The 19,936-nt window shown below is 38.0% G+C and overlaps 1 protein-coding gene across 9 annotated transcripts in view; it reads right to left on the reverse strand.

Moving 5' to 3' along the window:
• The window catches only part of dnm2a (dynamin 2a), a 30,890-nt gene extending 10,966 nt beyond the window's left edge, over window positions 1-19,924 (reverse strand). For 2 of the 9 annotated variants that reach the window (XM_032586541.1, XM_032586538.1), the window contains exons 1-15: window positions 19,469-19,923; window positions 10,574-10,647; window positions 10,204-10,353; window positions 9,862-10,065; window positions 9,570-9,668; window positions 9,326-9,486; window positions 9,095-9,237; window positions 8,613-8,748; window positions 8,430-8,497; window positions 7,750-7,888; window positions 5,902-5,988; window positions 3,532-3,602; window positions 2,810-2,863; window positions 1,850-1,901; window positions 1,008-1,019 (exon numbers count right to left, since the gene is read on the reverse strand). In XM_032586541.1, the coding sequence (XP_032442432.1) occupies window positions 1,008-1,019; window positions 1,850-1,901; window positions 2,810-2,863; window positions 3,532-3,602; window positions 5,902-5,988; window positions 7,750-7,888; window positions 8,430-8,497; window positions 8,613-8,748; window positions 9,095-9,237; window positions 9,326-9,486; window positions 9,570-9,668; window positions 9,862-10,065; window positions 10,204-10,353; window positions 10,574-10,647; window positions 19,469-19,629 (1,611 nt within the window). In that variant the 5' untranslated portion in view covers window positions 19,630-19,923. Of the gene's footprint in view, window positions 1-1,007; window positions 1,020-1,849; window positions 1,902-2,809; window positions 2,864-3,531; window positions 3,603-5,901; window positions 5,989-7,050; window positions 7,190-7,749; window positions 7,889-8,429; window positions 8,498-8,612; window positions 8,749-9,094; window positions 9,238-9,325; window positions 9,487-9,569; window positions 9,669-9,861; window positions 10,066-10,203; window positions 10,354-10,573; window positions 10,648-19,468 lie in introns of all 9 variants that reach the window. The other 7 variants (XM_032586544.1, XM_032586547.1, XM_032586539.1 and 4 more) reach the window with 6 other exon arrangements.
• Window positions 19,925-19,936: the final 12 nt, after the last annotated feature.

The following is a 19,936-nucleotide window of genomic DNA, read 5'->3' on the forward strand; positions in this document are numbered from 1 at the left end:
TGAGCTTATCTGTTGCATTAAAGTGGAAAAAAGTTCTAAAATGATTTGTTAGTCTCATTTCCTTACATTACAAAAACTTTGCTGTTTTTTAGGGGTGTGTGGACATTTTGCATGTATTGTGTATAAACATGAAGTTTGCCTTGATAAAACTTTAGAAATTAAAACAAAGATATGTTGACGAGGATTTACTTCGTATTAGCCATTAGCATACACCCCAAAGCCATGACAAGTCACCAGATTAATTAAAAAACAGATTGGATGAGATGAGAAATTATCGTCAGACATTTGATTTTGTTAGTAGAATTTTAGAACTTTTATGTAAAAAAAAAAAAAGAAAGTTATATTTTTCAAATTAAAAAAATACACTTTTTGGGTATGTCGCTGATTTGATTGGTCCCGTTATTCCCCCAGTGACCTTCTGGACGGTTCTCACAAGGCAAACATTTGGATCACCATGCATGAGGCAGCAGCAGAGGTAAACACCAAGTGACAGAGGAACTGACACCTCCGCAATTACAGGCTGTAGGGTTCTTCATCCTCTCTCTTGTCCTCAGTGGAGAGAAGGTAGGATTGTAGCGTACTACAAAAATAAATTAAGACCCTTTTCAAAATTTACACTTGAACATTGTTAGTAGAATTACTGGCAATTACTGCCTCCTAAAAGAAAAACATTATCAGTTTAAATAAGTCAAGTGTTAGTCCAAATTACTGGTAGCTGTGCACCACAGTTGGAATTACAACTGGTGACACTTTTGTAAGTCTGGAGAATCTACCTTCTCTTCCTGGGCCTCGCCTAAACCGGCAAGCTGCAGAAGGGTAAAACATTTTATTAAAGTGACGGCATCACCTTTTATTTACACAGGAGCCAACGTTCATTCAAGTATCTCTGAGGAGTTTGTGTTCGACGCTAACTGAACTGGCTGACCTTTACTGACACGGCCTCAGTTCTTCTGCATGGCCTACCCCTGCTGCCCCTGGCAGGGTGTGGTTTAATGCGGGGTACTTACCAGAATCTCACCCTGCAGTAATACAGTAGGAAGGGAAGTGGGGTTAAAGCAGAGGGGTAGTGTAAAAATTAAAGCCAAAAACAAATTGGAAATCAGAGAAGTGGACAGTGCAAGATAGGTAGAAGAAGTGAGGAATAAAGAGGTGGAAGTGAATGAAAATTAAGAATAGTAGAAGAGAGAAAAAAAGTGTTTAAGGGAGCAAACAGGAACAAGAAATCAGGAAATCCAAGAGGCAGCCAGAGAAAAGGATGAAAAAAGGACAGAGAAAGAAACAGAGCAAAAGAATTACATGCAATTAAAATTACTTCAAGATATATCACAATTTGGTTATGTCACAACTCAGATGATTGTTGTGATATCCATGCGCATTTTGAATTTTAATGAGCACAAAGATGCTTGGAAGTTAATAGGAAGGCAAAACAAACATCATTCAGTTATTAATCATCGTTGTGCTAATGTAACACGCCCGGATCACATGCAGAAAATCAATGTTGATCCTGAAGAGATAAGCTTGTGTCAGAAAGCAGGGAACGGGTTCTTCCTCATACTATCTAACACAGCGCTCCCTTTAAACCATCATCATTAAAAAAAAAGGTGCGTTCAAAAAGGTCAACAAGTTGTTATAAAACCATTAAATAATAGACAAATATCGGCTTTAAAACGTTAAACAGATAAACAGGACTACGAAAGACTGGGTGATAATATTACCAGAGGAAGAAATTGATTATTTGCTGTGGCTTGTTGACAATTTGATTAATTAGGTTATGTAATACAATGCATCTGTGAAAAGATGATTAAACCTGGCATTCGAGAAAAGGACAAATCAAAGTGTCAAAACATACCTGGTTAGGTACTGCCCTCTTTTTGTTTGCAGCAATGTTCCTCTGCTGAGCACTGTCGCACACAAAGACAGACAGACAACAATGATGGAAATGTTTGTATAGTTCCTATATATGTCTGACACAGCATTTTTAAATAACACTATGGTTGCTTCCTTTTATTATTCTTCTGGCTTTCATTCGTAAAAGGAAATCAACTGTCAAATTTTAAAGAAGTCTGAATTATTTATTTCACAACAAAAACACAAAGTTAGACAGAATTTTAAAAAGCTTTAAATATTTGTGCACTCTGAGATGCACAGGTGCATTTTAATAAAGTACAATATTAAGAAGTTCACTTATTTCAATTATTCAAAAGTGAAACTCATATTTGTTAAACTCAGAGTGGCATTTCTAGCATTTGTTTTCATTAATTGTAATAATTATTGCTTACACTTAAGGAAAACACAAAATTCAGTTTCTATGAAACTTTGAATGTTATGAAACATTTTTCAAAATAAACATTTTATATTTTGGTTGACCCAATCAAGGTGAAGACCACTGACAGAAGTTTTCCCAGCAGACTTTGTGGCATCACTGTGCTTGATTAGCCAAGCAAACTAGCCTGACCAATATCAACATAGAGAACCTATGACGTATTGTCAAGAGAAAGATGAAACACGCAAAACAATTCAGACAATCTGAAGCAATCGGGGTTTCCTGAGCAGAACCACATTCTGAACGCCTCCACTCCACATTGCATTTATCTAGTAATTATACTGTCCAGTAAGAAGATGTAGACAATACCATAAAACATTTCTGTATTTAAAAAAAAATACAATATCAAATATTGTTGCTCTTGAATATTAATTTAACATTCTTTGTGAGACATGTCTTTAATATTATGCAGTGAACTTTTCATTGATATTTATTCCCATGCACTTGTGTTACAAACAAAACCTTGAATATTTCCCATATGCCCACCTGTTGTTGCTGTACCCTGGGGAGCTACCATCATCCAGCCTTCTGTAGTCAAGACTGAAAGTGATGTCATGAAAACCATTAAACCGCTCTTGCTGACCTTTGATGCAATGCGTCAATTCCCTTGCCATGCAGAGGCAAAACATAAACCCTGACACATGCTCCCAAAGGGACTTTTCTGTTACATTGTCAGAAAAAAAATCCACACTGCAGAGGAGCTTCACTCAACTACAAATTACTGTTACTGCTGGCACTAGGAAGCACATGAAACCACCCGCAAACTCTAGATTGCTTTGAGATACACCACAAAAAACATGAAAGCTATGCCGTGTGCAAATTAGTTTCCAGACAAAGCAGCAACAGATAAAAATCGCGAGCGCCACTCTTTCGTTGAGTTCAACAAGCATGCTTTTTAACAACAAGATGCAAATAGGAATGGGTTTTTTTTGTCTTTTTTTTTCAAGAAAAGTCTGACTTTTGGGGAAGGATGGGATTGTTTCATGCAAGGGGGAAAGAAACTCACAAATAACGGAACTTTGATCAACGGGGCAATTTTGATTATTGTGGCATCCACCTCCCTCCTCAGAGAGACATAACGTGTGTATAACTACTGGTGACATTTAGATTCATCACTCATTCTGGTGAGAGGATGAACATAAAAGTACTGGGGCTGGGTTCAAGACACTAAGCTGTAAGATAGGCTAACAGGAAGGATGGTTACATACTTAGCAAAGCCTATGAAGTCTTCATGGTTGGTGTTGATGTAAGACAGCTCAATGTCAATCAGCAGCAGAACCTTTAACAGAGAGAAATTAGATTAGGACGGAGATGACTTTAACATACTAAGACAGGCCTCAAATTAGAAAGTGAAGAGTCTCACATCTGACATTTCAAGCTTGCTCGAGTAAGACAAACCAACTGAAATCCATCAGGTAAAAGTGATATCATGGCTGCGTACTGCAGCACTGAGGTTGAGTTGAGAAAACGGTATTACTCAAAGGTTTCTGTTTATAAATCTTCCAATTTACCAAGATCCTGACCAGAAGTTTTGCTACTCACTTTTTAAATTACTGTTTGAGACATTATTACTGTCATCTTTTCTGAAATCACTCATATTTTATTTGTGTTTTAGAATGAATTAAATAAGAAATAAATTGTCTCAAATTCTGTAAGAAAAGTTGTCTTCTCTCATTTTAAATATTGAAAAGGCAACCAAATAAATAGACACGTTGTCTGTCTTTGTTGCACAGCTGGTTACTCAAATATTTTGTTTTTAATGAATGAACAGAGAAGAATCTCACAAAACTTGTGTCTTTTTAAACTCATGTTGGAGCTTGCATAAAAACTGAAAGGAGGAAATATTTTTGCCAAACAGATTTAATTCCTGATTTTAAATTGGGCACAAACAGGTCTGAAAAGGTCCATAAATGCTCTTGAGTACACTTCCTGTAATAAAATACATATAATAATCAATCTGCACTTAGTAGAACCCATTTCATCTTTCAAATGTTCCCTGCTGGGCTGTTGTTGCTTGCTGTTGCAAACAGGACAGAAAGTGAAGTAATGGCAGATAATTATTTGTAGATAACTGCAGGCGGACACAACCTCAGCTGTCTCTGGCCCTAAATGGGAACAGCTACAGAGTTTTTAATGTCATCTACTGATGAATGCAAAGATGGAACCTAAGTGGTGTTAAAAAGGTTCACAGTAGAGTTTTTTCCCACTCACACTGCCACTGGAAGATCAGCAATTTGAGAAGCTGATGACTCATAACAGCTAACAAGCAATGTGGATGTCAGTTACTGACTTTACCTTAGACTTCATCTTATCTACCTTTATATGCTAAACTACCACATTTTAAAGTCCAAGCTAGAATCCACGTCAGCTGTTTCTGCATACTTCTTTTTAAAGGAGATAAACATCAAACCATTTATTTTAACCACAAGAAACCATTACCAGTAAGCAAGGTTTTAATGTGGGTTCTCATTTGAGCACCACAGCTCTTAATGCCCTGCTTCCACAACCAATGCAAGAAAGATGAATCACTGAGTCTAAACTGTTGCATTAATTCATGCATTTACACCTAAAAGTTTATTAAGCGGACAATAAATTATAAATATTTTTTATTTAACATAGAAATAAAAAAGTGTTTCCTATACAATTTTTCTTTTAAAATTTCTAAATTTTCCCAAGTCAAATTTTCAGATTTGTCATGAAACAGCAAGGCCACTCTTTATTTCACTGAACAAATATTTACTGCGTATTTATAATGTTACAGTGGTCTGAGTTTTATTATCTGTAAAATGATATTTATTTCATAAAGTTAAACTAGATTGACATTCAAATCAGAAATTCATGCTTTGAAGGAATATTAATTCCCATCATCTCACAGAGAAGGGTACTAGACCTTTTTTACAGTTTATCCAATAATGATTTCTGTGTTTGTCTGTTTATTCATCAGCAGCTTAGTTGACCCTCTGTGGTTCTGTGACACACTGTCTTTAGGGATCAGCTAGAATCAGCATACTGCTATGAGTTCTGACTAGTTTCAGACTGAGGCAACAAAGCAATGTTGCTACCTGCAAGTTGCTAACATTCAAACAGTGTGTGTTTATTACTTCACTGCTGCCAGTATAGACTTTATGGATCTTTTAAAATCCCTCTCAAAACATCAAAACGCGTCATTAGGCCAGTGGTGTTACTCAGCACAGTTAGCATCAGAGTTTGTCAACAACCTTTGACTTGTTCTACTCTATTCTAGGCAGCTGTCTCACAAACAAAGTTTCTCCAAGCAACTCCTATGATTTCCAACTAAAGTTGCTCTTCCACAAACATTCTTTCTAGCTAGTAGTATATAAACTCTTCTGCTGTAGTTATTGTGCTCTTACTCTTAAAAACACATACAGTAAATCCCCAATTTCCTCACAAAACCTTTTAAAACATGTTTTTAAAGCTTTGGTTCAGAAGCCCAATGGTAACAATGGGGAATAATGCCAGGTCCTGTAAAGTCTCAAGTTGCCCTTGGGCAACACAATGAACTGATCAAGATGATCAACGAGGCACTAGATCATTGGATTAAAAGCCTAGCAACGCACCTGATCCTTGGTCTTCCCTTCTCTTTCTCTTACGTGGGTGGTGACGATCCTCTCCGTCTCCTCTCTCAGTCTGGGGTAGGAGTTGAGCTGCAAGGAAACACATCATGTAACTGCAGCATTTAACACAGGAATACAGACATATACACACTCACGCACAGCTTTACCTTAGTAGGACTTACCAACAAGAATCAGAGAAAAACAGGAGTGAGAAGTGAGAATAAGTAGGAAACAAAGAAAAGAGTAAAAACATTGTCAAGTGACATTTTAGTGTCACACAAATGCAGGCAACCACAATCCAACACAAACACACCACAGATTGTAAAGACATGGTGGTTATTGGTGTTGGAGGCTATATACCAACAGTCAAAGATGACCTTAAATATGTTTAGTTATGTTAATCAAGACACATTTAGTCTAAACCATACATTGGTAGCAAGACACTGATAAGTACAAACTTTAGACATGCCAATAAACGTTTAAACTGTCATCTGTGACTGGTAGTACAGATTTGAATAAACAAATGTTAGTAAAGACTGGATGATAGAGGACAGTCTGGGCTGAAGCAGAGGAAACCCAAAAGGCAGGGAAAAGGCAAGTTTGGCCAACTATGCATCTTACAGCATTTCTTACTGTGTCGTGCCCTCAATTGTCCACAAGATGGCAGTGATGCACTGTTACAAATGAAATGCTTTTGTCCAAGAAGCCACAGAGGGTATGTTCTGGGAGTATTATTCCTTTTAACCGCTCTTATAAGTTCAATTTCTTTCCAGTTCAGGTGATAGCCGAATGGCAGTCACTTTGCTGTGTGGGTCAACAAGCGTGCAACACACAACTGAGTCGATCGGCTCTTAAACAGCAAGGGTAAAAAGGAAGCAGAGTGGGAGTGGGGAAAAAAATACATCTGAAAAGCTGATGCAGAGGTACAGAAATATGTATACAATGAGTCGTTCGGAGGACAATTTGCACAAAAATATTTATATTCAATGGTACTGCGACATCAATAGAGAGGAAAAATGGGGCGATGCAGACTTTAAAAGCAATGATGAGCAGTGGATGAAAACTGGACTTTAATGGCAGTCATAGACAACAAAAAAAAAAAAATCTCTTCTCCCGTCATGGCATTATATTGTGATATGCATCCCTGGTTACCTTTTTGGCACACTTCATGACGAGAGCAGTGAATTCAGTCACCACAAGATCCACACATTTGAGGCTGGGCTCTTTGAGTTTGCAGATCTGCTTTTTGACAATCGTCTCGAAAGCCAGGTCCGGGGTGAAGAGCCCCGTTCTGAAAGGTCACAGGATTAGTTTGGCAATTTGTTGCGAAGGTGGTGGGAGGGGGTGGAAATAAAAAGAAAGAGGAATATTTGGAAAGACAGAAAGGAAGAAGACAGGAAGTGTTTGTTCAGTAAGCCATTTTCTAGTTGATTAGAAAGAACTCAAACAGTGGAGGACAAGCTGCAGGTTGTTTAGTTCCCTAATGATCCACTTCCTTCTAAACTTGGGTGGTAAAGATATACATTGTATTCTGCTGTTTACATGTACTGAGCTATGAGACCTGCAGCTTGTCCAGCAGAGATAGCAGAATCTCAGTCCTGAAAACATCTCTAATCCATCACCACACACCACCCGTCACAACACTCCACAACACGACAGCGCCGCCTGAACTCAGCTTTCAGGGCCGGGCTGGCAGAGGGCAAACTACATGGGACGTTCCTCAATTAAAGCATAGAAACTAAATCTAGATACTACAGCTAATGTTCTGTGAGAGCATGCCCTCTGCTATGCCCGTGGTTGTCCCTGCTCTGAGTCTTGGCTGGGTCGGGAGATGCTGGACTCTTGCAGTACCTTGCTGGTGCACTGCCTGACTGTGTTGATGAGTTCTTGAATGACCAGATCGATACATTTGAGACAGGGCGTTTTCAGCTTAACAATCTGCTTTTTCACGATGGCCTCAAACGCCAGATCTGGAGTGAACAGCCCCGTTCTGAGGATGCACAGAGACAGAGGCAAAGAAGCCAACACACGTAACAGTTAACAGACATGTGGGCTGAAGCAAAAAAACAAAAATTAAAAGTACAATGGAACAAAATGACAAAGCAGGTGTTGAGGAAACATCTAAATTGGCAGACAAACAGGATTGAAACAGTGACAACCTAAATGGGGAGAAGATATGAAGTGCCAATGCAAGGCTAACAATGAATGTAGCACATAAGATGGCTCATAATACAAAACACAATAGAGACCAACATTACTTGAACACCTTATAAACTGAACACTCTAGTAGACACAAACCGAAAATGAGTGGGTGGCATTTCTGAGAGGCAGTCACTAAGAAACAGCAGAATGGAAAACATAATTCATAGAACAGCTGACAGTTTCTGAATACATCACATTTGGCTGGTACTGCTAGTCTGTAATACTTGGGTTTGAATTAAAGCTCTTACAAAAGAAGGACAACAGTATTCAGAGTCAAATATATTTCAGAAGTGTTATCTTGGGAATTTTTGAAGTTGGACTGTACTTGCCTGACACCATGGACATTTTTGATTGCATGACTGATTTCCCTCCTCAGTTCTTTCTCATCAAATACAATCTAGAGAGCAAGTTAGATGATAAAGACTTTTAACAAACCTTACAGTTAAAGTGCATTTGACAAGACACAAACTACTTAAAACTCCAAGAAAGAAATTAACACTGGCGCTCTTAACCTTGACTAGCTCGAAAGGGAAACGTTCATGGAAGAGTCGGTTGATCCTGGCACCACCTGACAGCTCGTTAGTGTCCACCTGGTCCCCGGATCCCTCGATGCATTTTTCAAAGTCCACACCAAACTGCTGGACCATCCTTTATTTATAACAGAAATGACAGCAGGTCTGAGAATCATCTCTTTTTTATGCGTTTGAGACAAGACATCTTTCATTTACAAGAGTTTGGATCTCTTTAAAGTTTAGCTATGATATTAGATTATGAAACTTTACAATCCCTTCACATTTCTTTATGTTCTGAAGCTCAAAGATGCCTCAATATGCAACCTTAATGTGTCAACTGGCACATTTGTGTACTGGAATAGTAAAACCCAAAATCTTACTTTGGCCTGTACAACTAAACACTTACTGTGCCCTGGCTTTAGGTACTAAACATTAATCATTAATTTGTATCTCTCTGCAGAGACATCAAAAGCTACACTCACTGCAACAATGCCTTTGTCTTGCGAGTCGGATCATCAGGACGGAAATTCTTGTACTCTTCCACCTCCTTCTCCAGAGACAGGAGTTGACTCTGCAGCTTACTGCGCAGCCCGGGCAGAGTGTCCCTGATGTGGTTGGTCAGTTGCTGCAAACCCATAGTCATGGTATTTTAGTACATGATAACATGGATCCGCAAGGAGATCGTTTCAAAACACAAACAGAATGACACAGACCTGGTTGAGAGTTTTTTGTAGATGCGGGGTGCCCATACGGTCTGCCATGTGTCGATAGGCGGGGTGGGACAGGAAGAACTTTCTCTCTGCAGCTAAAGCAGCGCGGATGTCTTTTTTACCGTCAATGTCTTTTTGACTCCGGTTGACCACACCAATGTAACCTGTACACACATTTTGAACAATTATATGGTCAGTCTGTACATGTTTCATGTAAATATATATCTGGGTGCTACACGATACTGACCTCTCCTTAATGGAAGCAGTTTATTTTCGAGAACATCCTTTGCATCTGTGCCTTCATCCATAAGGTCCAATTTTGTTATGACACCAATGGTGCGAAGACCTGAACATATTCATAAAGAGCAGCATGTTTTAGTCAAATATGCTTTACCTTTCATCAAGCAAAGTCTACTGGAGCAAACAATTAACAACTGGTGGTGTAAATGGGAAATACAAAGTATCGGACTGCTAAGTGTAATGCTATGTTGCAAGTCTGATGTTTTAGTGTTGAACTTTGTAAAAACTACATGCTTCACCTTGTGGGTCCACCTCTTTGGCAATCTTCAAAGCGTCTGAGTTAGCCAGGTCCATGTTAGCAGGGGTAACTGCCAGGATCAGACAGCTCTCCTTGATGATAAACTGCATCAGCATGTCTCTGATTTGATGCTCAATGTCTGCGGGCTGATCTCCGACAGCAACCTTGGTCATACCCGGGAGGTCAATAAGAGTCAGGTTCAAAACTGTCACATGAGGGGAAAAAAAACAAGAATATAATGTAAATTTCCTTTTATTCTTGAAATTTACCATAACCTGACATGAAGTAAACGTTCATGTTTATTAATAAAGAATTTGCATCATAATTACAACAATGTTATTACCATTTGGGGAGTAGACCCTCAAGTTAATAGGGATAGGAGAAATGCCTTTATTGGATCCTGTAATCCTATCTGTTTCCGCCTCAATTTCTGCCCGCACTTCATCAAAATCCACAAACTTCTTTCCTTTGCAGTGCAGGAATTCAGCATATTCTGCACAGAAGAGTGGGAATGAGTTTGCAAGAGGTAGGCAGAAAAATAAGGAGCAGGGAGTAAGACAGAAAAAGCAGTGAGGAGAATGAGAAAATTAAATTTGAGACATGAAAGTAGCAAATAGGGTGCCTAGCTTGAGGCACAGTGACAGAGAGGCCATATGCAGTGCAGTGATGAAAGAAAATTGGGATTTTGTGTTTCCTGGGAAAGGCGTACTCACCTGCTATATTATTGACCAGCTGCAAAATGAGAGGTCTGCGAGTAACAATGCCTGATCCGCGAGGAAGAAAGTCCCTGAGCAAGAGAGGCAGAAAAAATAAACAGCTGAAAGGTGCAGAACAAAAGCTCTAAAAATAAATACAAAGAAAACATGCTGGATTCAATGGAGCAAACACAAAAAACAAACAGAACAAACGTCTAACTGACAAGCAATAACATTTAATTATTCATTATAGTAGAGTTCAATTTGTATCATAGACTTTGGTAATTTAACAAGAAAATGAAAATTCTTTTTTCTCTACCTTTCTAAATGAAATGTGACTTTCACAATGTTATTAAAGCTTTAGTGATCAATGCATTTGCTGAATTCCCTTCTAAAATAAGGAAATTTTACTCAAACACAAATTCTGCAATATTTTACACAACGCTCTAGTCATGTTCCACTTTTGATTACAGTTATTAAATACGTAAACAAGGAAGCATCTTTCATACTATAAAGTTAGCCAAGCTAATTCTAGTTGTAACATTTTACCCAAACTCAAAACTTGAAGTTTAAATCTTTATGTGATTCTCGTAGGATATGCCAGCTTTCTGCTACAGAACAAAACATAAATGTGATATTAATTGATTGTTTTAAATTCCCATCAGGAGCGAGTTTGGTCACCCTGTGATGGACACATTCAGGGTGTATCCCACCTCTCACCATTAAGCAATCACCACTGGAAACAGGCACCAGTCCACACAGATAAGCAGATGTACACAAAGGATGAATGTTGAAGCAAAAATGAGTCAGAGGGAATAAAGTGCAGCTCACACAGTGCTGATCATGATAAAATGTATTTTATTTTGTTTACCTAGACTTTTAATGTGCTATGCAGAGATAACTGTAAAAACCACAGATTGCAATGCAATCTAATGGCCGTTGACAACAACATTAACGTTAGCAGCTGAACAAAAAGCAAGCGATCATCATTGTGCTTCAATTATGTGGTTAGATACCCTTGCTTCAAATGATGGATTCAAAGTTTTGTTATTGACAATGATTAAATAAATGTTAACATTTTAGTTGTTGTACCTGTGAAAGGGGCAGGTGACTGTTTTAATGCTTTAACTGAGTCTTTGTGCTGATCTGGTCAAAAAGGCTTTCAGTTATAAAATCCTGAGGATTTTATTGCAACACCATAATTTTAGGAGGTTTGCCTTTTAGCACCTAAGGTTTCATGCTTGATCAGCGTTTACGCTGCCAACAGAAAAATATACAAATGAATAAATGTGGAACAAAATGACAAAGAATTACTGTACACAGACTTTTACAAAGAAAATTTACATTGTTTTTAATTTTTCTGAATATGATTACAATTTATGCTGACACTGTTCCGGTTTAGTGTCACTAAAGTGCTTCATGAATATGAATGCATTACATTCATGTTTATTTAAAACTGCTTCTCAACAGCATTTTTCATATCAGTCAGATAAGCAAAATAAGATGGTTTCGGTGGCTTAAACCTTCAAGTTTTATTTTAGGAGTAAGAGAAGTAGTAATTTGTTCTCCGCTGTAGGGTGACAAAATACGCTTGAACACATTTTCCTCTGTTTCGTATCCTAAAAAAGGTTTATTATTTAAATACACCTATGTTCTAAATCCTTATTCGGTTTTATTTATATTTTATCTGATTTGAATTCTATTTAATCAGCTCTAAATGTAAAAGAAATGCCTAAAATAATTAAGCTAGGGTGAAACTAGGTGCAGACTGCCTCTTAGCAGCGGAACAACTTCTGTTTTTAGCTACAACTGCAAGAAGAAGTGTGGCAACAAAGAGCGGCGCCCTGGAAGAAGCATTTTAAACAATAGCACAATAACAAATAAGTTTAAAGTACAAATAACTGAATTATCAAAAAGATTATCACATGTCTTGATCATAAGGTTTAGCCATATGACCTTTTTTTTGTCACTTAAAATGATGAAGGTACATTGGTTTTACATCTGTAAAACCAATTCTGCTACTTGGAATAAAGCAAATAAAATATATAGCCTAAGTGAGAAGCCGCTCCTGTGGTTTCTGACAGTGAGAGATGTGTCAATAAACCATATATGCACCATCCTCACACCATGTCTCAGACCTGAGACATGGTGTTGGCCTGTGATGATTACTGTTGACCACTTTTTTGCAAAAGGCTAATTGCAAAATGCAACCTGCAAAGCAGTGCACAACACAATAGTTCAGTCACAAACTAACCACAACAAATGCTACAGGTGCAAGAATGAATCATTGAGACACAGGCAGGTGGGAAGAAAGAGTTCAGTCTGTTTGTTCTCCTTAAGCCATTTGCACAAAATATGTGGCTGACATGAGAGGAATTATCAACTTTAAGCATATTAGTCCTTAGCATAATCATAAATACGTAATTTTAAAATGACCATAAATTGAGAGTAAAGCAAAACCAAAGTGAAATTCCTTGTTTGTTTGCACAAACTTGCCAATAAATATGATTGCGATTCCATTGTGAGAATTATTAATAGCAAAAAAAGTTGCAATTTTTAACTGCTTTTCTCCAGACTGTGCAAATTGTGAAACAAAGGCTTTTCCAATAGTTCATATAGAGAAGCAGCTCTTCAGCTGCAGCTAAAACTTTGGTTCAGTTTTGCTCATTCAGCTCAAAACAAAAAAGAAAAGTTGGTGATGCAATGAACTATTTTAGGTCAAACCATGGAAAAGGGATGTTTGTTCCTAGTTAGCCATTTATTGTCTTTAATACTCATCCAAAAAGCTCAGAGGAAGATTCTACTCACTGGTTATACTGGCTTCTTCTCTGCCAAAATAACTACTGCACTTTAAACTTAAGTGAACAATGGGGGCCCATAAACATCTATAAAGAACTAGATCAAAACCAGTCTGAGGTACACCACCAACCAAGAAGCAAAGAACTGGTGAAGTAACTTAAACAACGAACCAATACAGCTGAAACCCCATGTTTTCTCAGCATCCTGTATGGAAGCAAACTAAACCTTTCCAGTTGTAAGGTAGGAAATATTCAGTCAGCTACTCAAAATATTCAACCCAAGTAATACAGTTTGAGCTACCAAGGAAAAATGTGAACTAATACATTTAAGAAAAATACAACTTTCTCTTAAAGTGACATTCTTCCTTATACTGGTATTTTATAAATACAAATATTTAAATCCTAATCGATCTAAAAGAGGAACAGTTTAGGCTAACTTAAAGCAGCAAAATAAATTAAGTCAAATTATCAGAACCTCACAGGGATGCCTGCTTTGATGCAATATTAGTGAGATAGTAATATTTCAACAGTCAGGCATTTCTAGTATGGATGTCCCTCATATATTTGACTCTAACTGTCTATAATTTATATTTTTAGTGACTAAACATCATGTAATGTGAAGAAAGAAGAGTCAGGAAAATTGAGGATTGATTGGAATCGATATTCTCTTTGCAATGTTCAGTTTTAATACCAGAATTATATACATTATACAGGATTCTAGTCTAATCTGACTGTCTAGAATAAATGTTTCTATTTATTCAGTTTATTTCAATTTCTGGTTCCAACTGTCAGCCTTTGATGATACTTATTCCTCCTCTCTGCCTCACAGTTCCTTTTGCTGTGGTAAGAAACATACATCTGGTGGAAATTACTCAATCTGAATGATTGTAGCAGGGCTCGGGATGGCACCTACCCACATGATTCTCTCTTTATTTTCATAGCAGAGCCAGACCTGCATAACTGAAGAGAATGAGGCAATGTTCACCCAGCCATCTGATTTCAGATTACATACTATGTGTCTGCCACAAGGTAAGAGTTGCCATGGTATGCTCCCAGACTGTGGTCACACAGAGTAGAACCTTCTGGATGGTACCCAGAACAAAAACGCACTTGTCAGCAAAATGCCACATGTCTGTGTTTTAGCACTGGTGTTGTGTCATGGACAAACTGTGAAGCACTCAGACCGTTGTCTCCATGTTTGGCAGTATAGGACGCTCAGTGTGAAGCTTGTAAGCAAGCGAGAGAGAAGGAGACAAAGTATAAAATCAATTCCAGCTGAGGGAAAAAGACAAAGACGCTCAACTATCAGAATACTAAAAAGATTCTGCTTACTGAGCACAGCAGTGATCTCTCTAAAAACATTGGCAGATCAAAAGAGAAGATTATTTCTAATTGTCTAAAGCCTTTTAGTACACTGACAATCAAGGTTACTTCATTGTTTTTTTAACAGCTAAACCTTCCAGGCTAACCAGGAACTTTGGGTGAAACTTTTTTAATATAAAAGTAAAGCTCCGTTACTTTTAAACTTGTAAACACAAAAGGGAATTATTCTTTAAGTCGTTCTCTTGTGTCTTCTCAGTGGAAACGATACACAAAGGCAGAAGTGAGCCATTCGGTTTTTAGAGAGAAAATTGGATAAATGGCAGCGGCATAATAAAAAGAAGCAAGCGGTCATGATTCTATTATTGATGGCCTTTAAATGATAGAGGAGGCTCAGCAGATTGTGTATCATTTCATCAATCATTTATAGTCAAGCTAAGAGCATCAGTCTGTGTGCCTCCCTCTAAGAAAGAGGAGGAATCAGAGGAGAGTAGGGCAGCCTCCCTAAACAGTTACAACTCTCAGCCGAAAGTTTCTTTATTTCAGCACACACTTGGCTCACAATGACACACTTCCAGTGTGAGAAACTTTGAGGTTATACTAAACTCTTAAGAGAGTATGGTTGCACAGAAATTTGTTTGTGGTTTGATCGAGCTCTTTCAATGGGCCATCAGAGTGGCAAAGAACACATAATCATGGCTACCCGCATTCCCACATCCTTCAGTCACTGTGAGAACCAAAAGCCAACCCCATGCACCCAAGCCTCCTCAGACACGACTAAAATCCAACTGCTTACTGGAAAATCCCTTCAATCACTATTTGTATGTCTTAGTTATCCCACAAGCTTCAGGGATGACAGATTTCTGTTTTCAGCTGAGAGGTTTGCTTTACCAAACAGAGTTGAGATAATGCCCACTTTTTAAGACAACTTTGATTTAAACTAGGTGCCTATTTACTTAATTTTTGAAAATTGTCTGATACTTGCAAACTGATCTTACTCCACAAAGGTCTGAAAATTTGTCACTGTCTGCTTTTACTCTGCAGTGAGAGAAGATTGACTGACAGACCCGCCCAGAAGGTCACTGCACAGTCCTGAGGTGACAATAATCACATCATCATTGGGAACTTTGTTGCTAGATTTAGCAAGTTTTCAGTGCCCTCTGGCAGCGTCAGTTATAAAAGAAGAAAAAATAATTGGTATCGGCATGTCAGGCTTTTTAAAGATCGGTTAGCGACCAGAAAACTGCAATCAGTGCACCTCTAATTTTAAGAGTTAGGTTTTTAGTTAACAGGACAAAGCACCAAAGTTCAACTGCTGGATGGCTCATTCACAAACAGCAGCCTACAGCTATACAAACAATTTGCCTAAACCTATGCAAATTGTTTCAGGGCTTGTTTGCCATGGTTTACGTCACAAATCTGATAACTCTTTCCACCCAGACCAGTCCGCAATGCCAGCTATGATGTCTGAATTACCAAGTATGATGACTTCACAACACAAAAATGAATAATTTAAAATACAGCTAAGAGTGTGGGTTATTTGCATTGTGGCTGTGCCAGGAAAGTACAATTTCTAAGATGAACTGCTATGTTACTGTTACTGTTGTTTGTTTATATGTTATGCAAAAAAGTCTCACTGTTCAGAATTTTAAATATGATAAGACTGAAGAGGAAATAAACAAAAGAAATACTTATTACTGCAAACTCCAAGGCAGAGAATCAGTTTCTACTACATGCTTTACTTAAGTTATAATAATAAAAACTGTGTTCCAACCAACTCATATTCTAATCAAACATCTGAAGGTATATTATAGTGAATGAAAATTTTGCAGGCAAACAAAATGTCCAACTACAGGATGGATTCAGCTGCTCAAAAATAATAAATCATGCTATGTTAGGTTTTTTTTTTCCCCTGGCACATTAGTTATGCCTGTGTGTCTCTTCAGCTGATCATCATACAAAAAAGCCAACTTCCACTGTACTTCAGACAACTTCAACTTTTGAGAAAGTTTAAAAACCTGAATAACTCAGCTCATCAGGCAGTTAGACAGACGATTCTCTAAATAGAGCTAAATGGAGGAAGCTCTATTCCTTTGTTACTGCTATAGATCAGCAGTAACAAAGTTATACACCAAAGACGGTCTAATACCACTGCAAAAAATCTGCACTTGAAGCATCCAATCCATCCAACTTGTGGTGATAAAATAAAATAAAAATCTAACCATTATGTGTGGACAGACTAATATATTCAATGATATATTTATGTGAACTAGTGGCGGCATCCTTATTTAGGGCTGTGAACATGATTTGACTCTAAATAGCAACGTTGGTGCAGTGAGGAAATAACAGCAAACAAAGATGTGATATCTGAAAATTTATGTTTCTTTTTTAATTGGAACAACAGAAATACAGCAGTGAATATGTTACGCAAAACACCAAGTTTTGACAGAAAGTGGGTCTAAAATATCTAAGAAAAATTTGTCTAGGCTTCAACAAAACTGCAAATGTTGTGAATACAGATGCCAGTGTTTGAAACCAATCTAGAAAACATGGAAAACATTGGTTATTAAACTGATTTTACAACCTATATTAGCTCTTTTTACTTCAAGCTAACCTCTGCACCTCTAAGCAACAGCATGTCTAACTGATGAACCAAAAAATAATCAGACACCACTGATGTAGTCTTCTAGATCAGAAAAAAAGAGAATCACTAAAGCAGTAGTCACATCAAAAGCTAGAGATCTAGGGACTGGTTCCTTCCTTAAAATAGTGGCTGCAAAATGGTTAAAAGCCTTTTCATAAACAAATCAGACTTAAATGACTTCAAGAAGATGGATCACCAAGCCTTCAGTCATGGCTACATGGATGAAAAATTGGACTAATACTAGAAATTACAGCAAAAGAGTCTTCTGGTCAAACTGTCCTTTTTCTAATAAAATGAAATAAATCTGGGCAGCACCAAAAATACTGGTGCAAGACATTTGTTGCTTGAAATGAGTACGTCTGCAGATCAGGACTGCTTCTAAATATACCAACTTAAAGTCAGCAAAAAGTTCAAGCTGGCGAGACAATAAGAGGAAGCATTTTCTCTGTCAAGATCAGACTAGTTGTTGTCTGAAATGCATGTTATGACATGCTATGTGTGCATTTCAATTGTAGAAAATAAATGGGGGCTTTTTTCCTTGGACAAAGATTTTAATCTTACTATGCAAAACAATAAAAAAAAAAACAATCTTCGTCAAAGTGTGAACTATAGATCAGCAGTAACAAAGTTATACACCAAAGACGGTCTAATACCACTGCAAAAAATCTGCACTTGAAGCATCCAATTTAACAATAGCTTTTGGCATAAAAAAACACTAACTCAACACATGACAAAGCATTTATGTTATTGACTCCTCCTGGGCTCAAACACACCCTAACATCAACAGTGACTCATAAACCTGCTTGTTGTTATAGTGATGTGGAGCACCACCCAAGTACTTCCATATTGTAGTGACGCTCCACCTTAAACAGATGGCTTCAATTTGTACAACTCACCTTGCCTGCTTTCAAAGTCACATGCACACCACTGCCAGTTAACCACGAGTAGAGTATTAACTGAGTATTTATGATATGTTTGGTGCTGTAAAGTGCTCTTTACTGCACCAAAGCAAGAATATCAAATGGCATTTTAAACTCAACTGAATAAAAACAACGTTAATCACTGCACAGGCAGTGGAAAGAAATCAAAAATGGAAATGACAGAACAAAGGATAACACATATTTTAAAAGTCAGAGCCCTCTGAAATACAATTATCACGTATTGAGTGATGTTACAACAAGTCATTTGAATTAATGTGCACCAAGTAGAAATACATTAGTCTGCAAAGTTACCCTTGCCTAAGAGAAGCATTCTGTTTCGAATATGTTTTTATCTGACAGTGTGCATGTCATTTTACCACCCATGTATTTTCTCTGCAGTGCAGGATAGACCGTGCACCACTGTGAATGTGAGTAACACTGAATGGGCCGGAAACCTGCTAAACAAGTTCCTTTGAAACTACTTGTTTTGATTTTTACCCTCACTGCCTGCTTATGGGGGAGAGGACAAAAGGATAAACTTGTTGAAAGACCAGAAAGCCAAGCTGCAGGGAAGCATTGTCACTTCAAGTGTCCAAACAACAAAGACATGTCTTTAACATTTCCTTCATTTCTAAACGCTAACCATAAACAGAATCAAAAGAGGAAGACCGTGTAGGAAGTTGTCTGTTACAATTGTGGGGACACGGAAAAAAATGTTGACATTTGAAAGAGTGACAGTAGGCTTTAATTTTATGCTAAAAACAGTCGAGATAAAAATCAGCAGACCAAAACAAGTTGTGACATTATCGAGAAGTGTTCTCCATCTGCACTGCCTGAAAAAAACAACACACTGCACGGAAGAGCTTTTACAGTTTACAGATGTAACAATTATTGATTACTGTGAATTCTGTCAAAATTTCAGGGTGTGGCACTAAATATGCAAAGGGGGGAAAAAAATCACAGGTTAAACGATTCTGACAAACTGATTAGTGAGAAAGGCACGTTGTTGAAGCCACTTTACAAGAAAGGCTGGTTTACAACATGCCCGCAAGTCATTACATTGAACATGTACTAGGGAGCGTAACTAGGTTAAGTTTAACTTTTTGTGATAAATATCTTGCCGACATACTCTTATTACAAGCAAGCATGCATTTTTAGAATGTACCAACACAAACAAGAGAAAAGAGAAAGATCTTTGCAACCGATATCTATCCTAACCATTCTCGCTTACCTGCCAACAAAATTTTCCAGGACAGAGCTTTTCCCTGCGCTCTGTCCGCCTACCACAGCAATCTGAGGAAGGTCTAAATTGACACTCTGACCAATTGAACTGAAGGCGTCTTGTAGCTTGTTGATTAGGGGAATCAGGTCTTCCATGCCCCGGTTCCCCATGGCTTCGTTAGCTCAGAGAGCCCTTCAACACACCGCAGACCGGAGGCTAATGTTAGCTTAGCAGCGAGCTGCTCTCGGGTTACTCTGAAAGTGCTCAGCACCGTGGCTTCAAGCAGCTCGCTTCTTGTAATCTCACTTTGAAAACCGGTGCGCCTGTCTGACGAGGGTAATTCAGAGAAACATAACTTTGTATTCTTCAACGCGCATTAATTAGGACCTCGGCGAGTCGAAACGGACGGAAAACTCGCAAAACAAAACTTCCTCTACACAAACGCTATCCGGTTTGAGGACATGACGTCAGATCGAA

Source organism: Xiphophorus hellerii, chromosome 16, assembly GCF_003331165.1.
Source record: "Xiphophorus hellerii strain 12219 chromosome 16, Xiphophorus_hellerii-4.1, whole genome shotgun sequence".
Classification (NCBI taxonomy): Eukaryota; Metazoa; Chordata; class Actinopteri; order Cyprinodontiformes; family Poeciliidae; genus Xiphophorus; species Xiphophorus hellerii.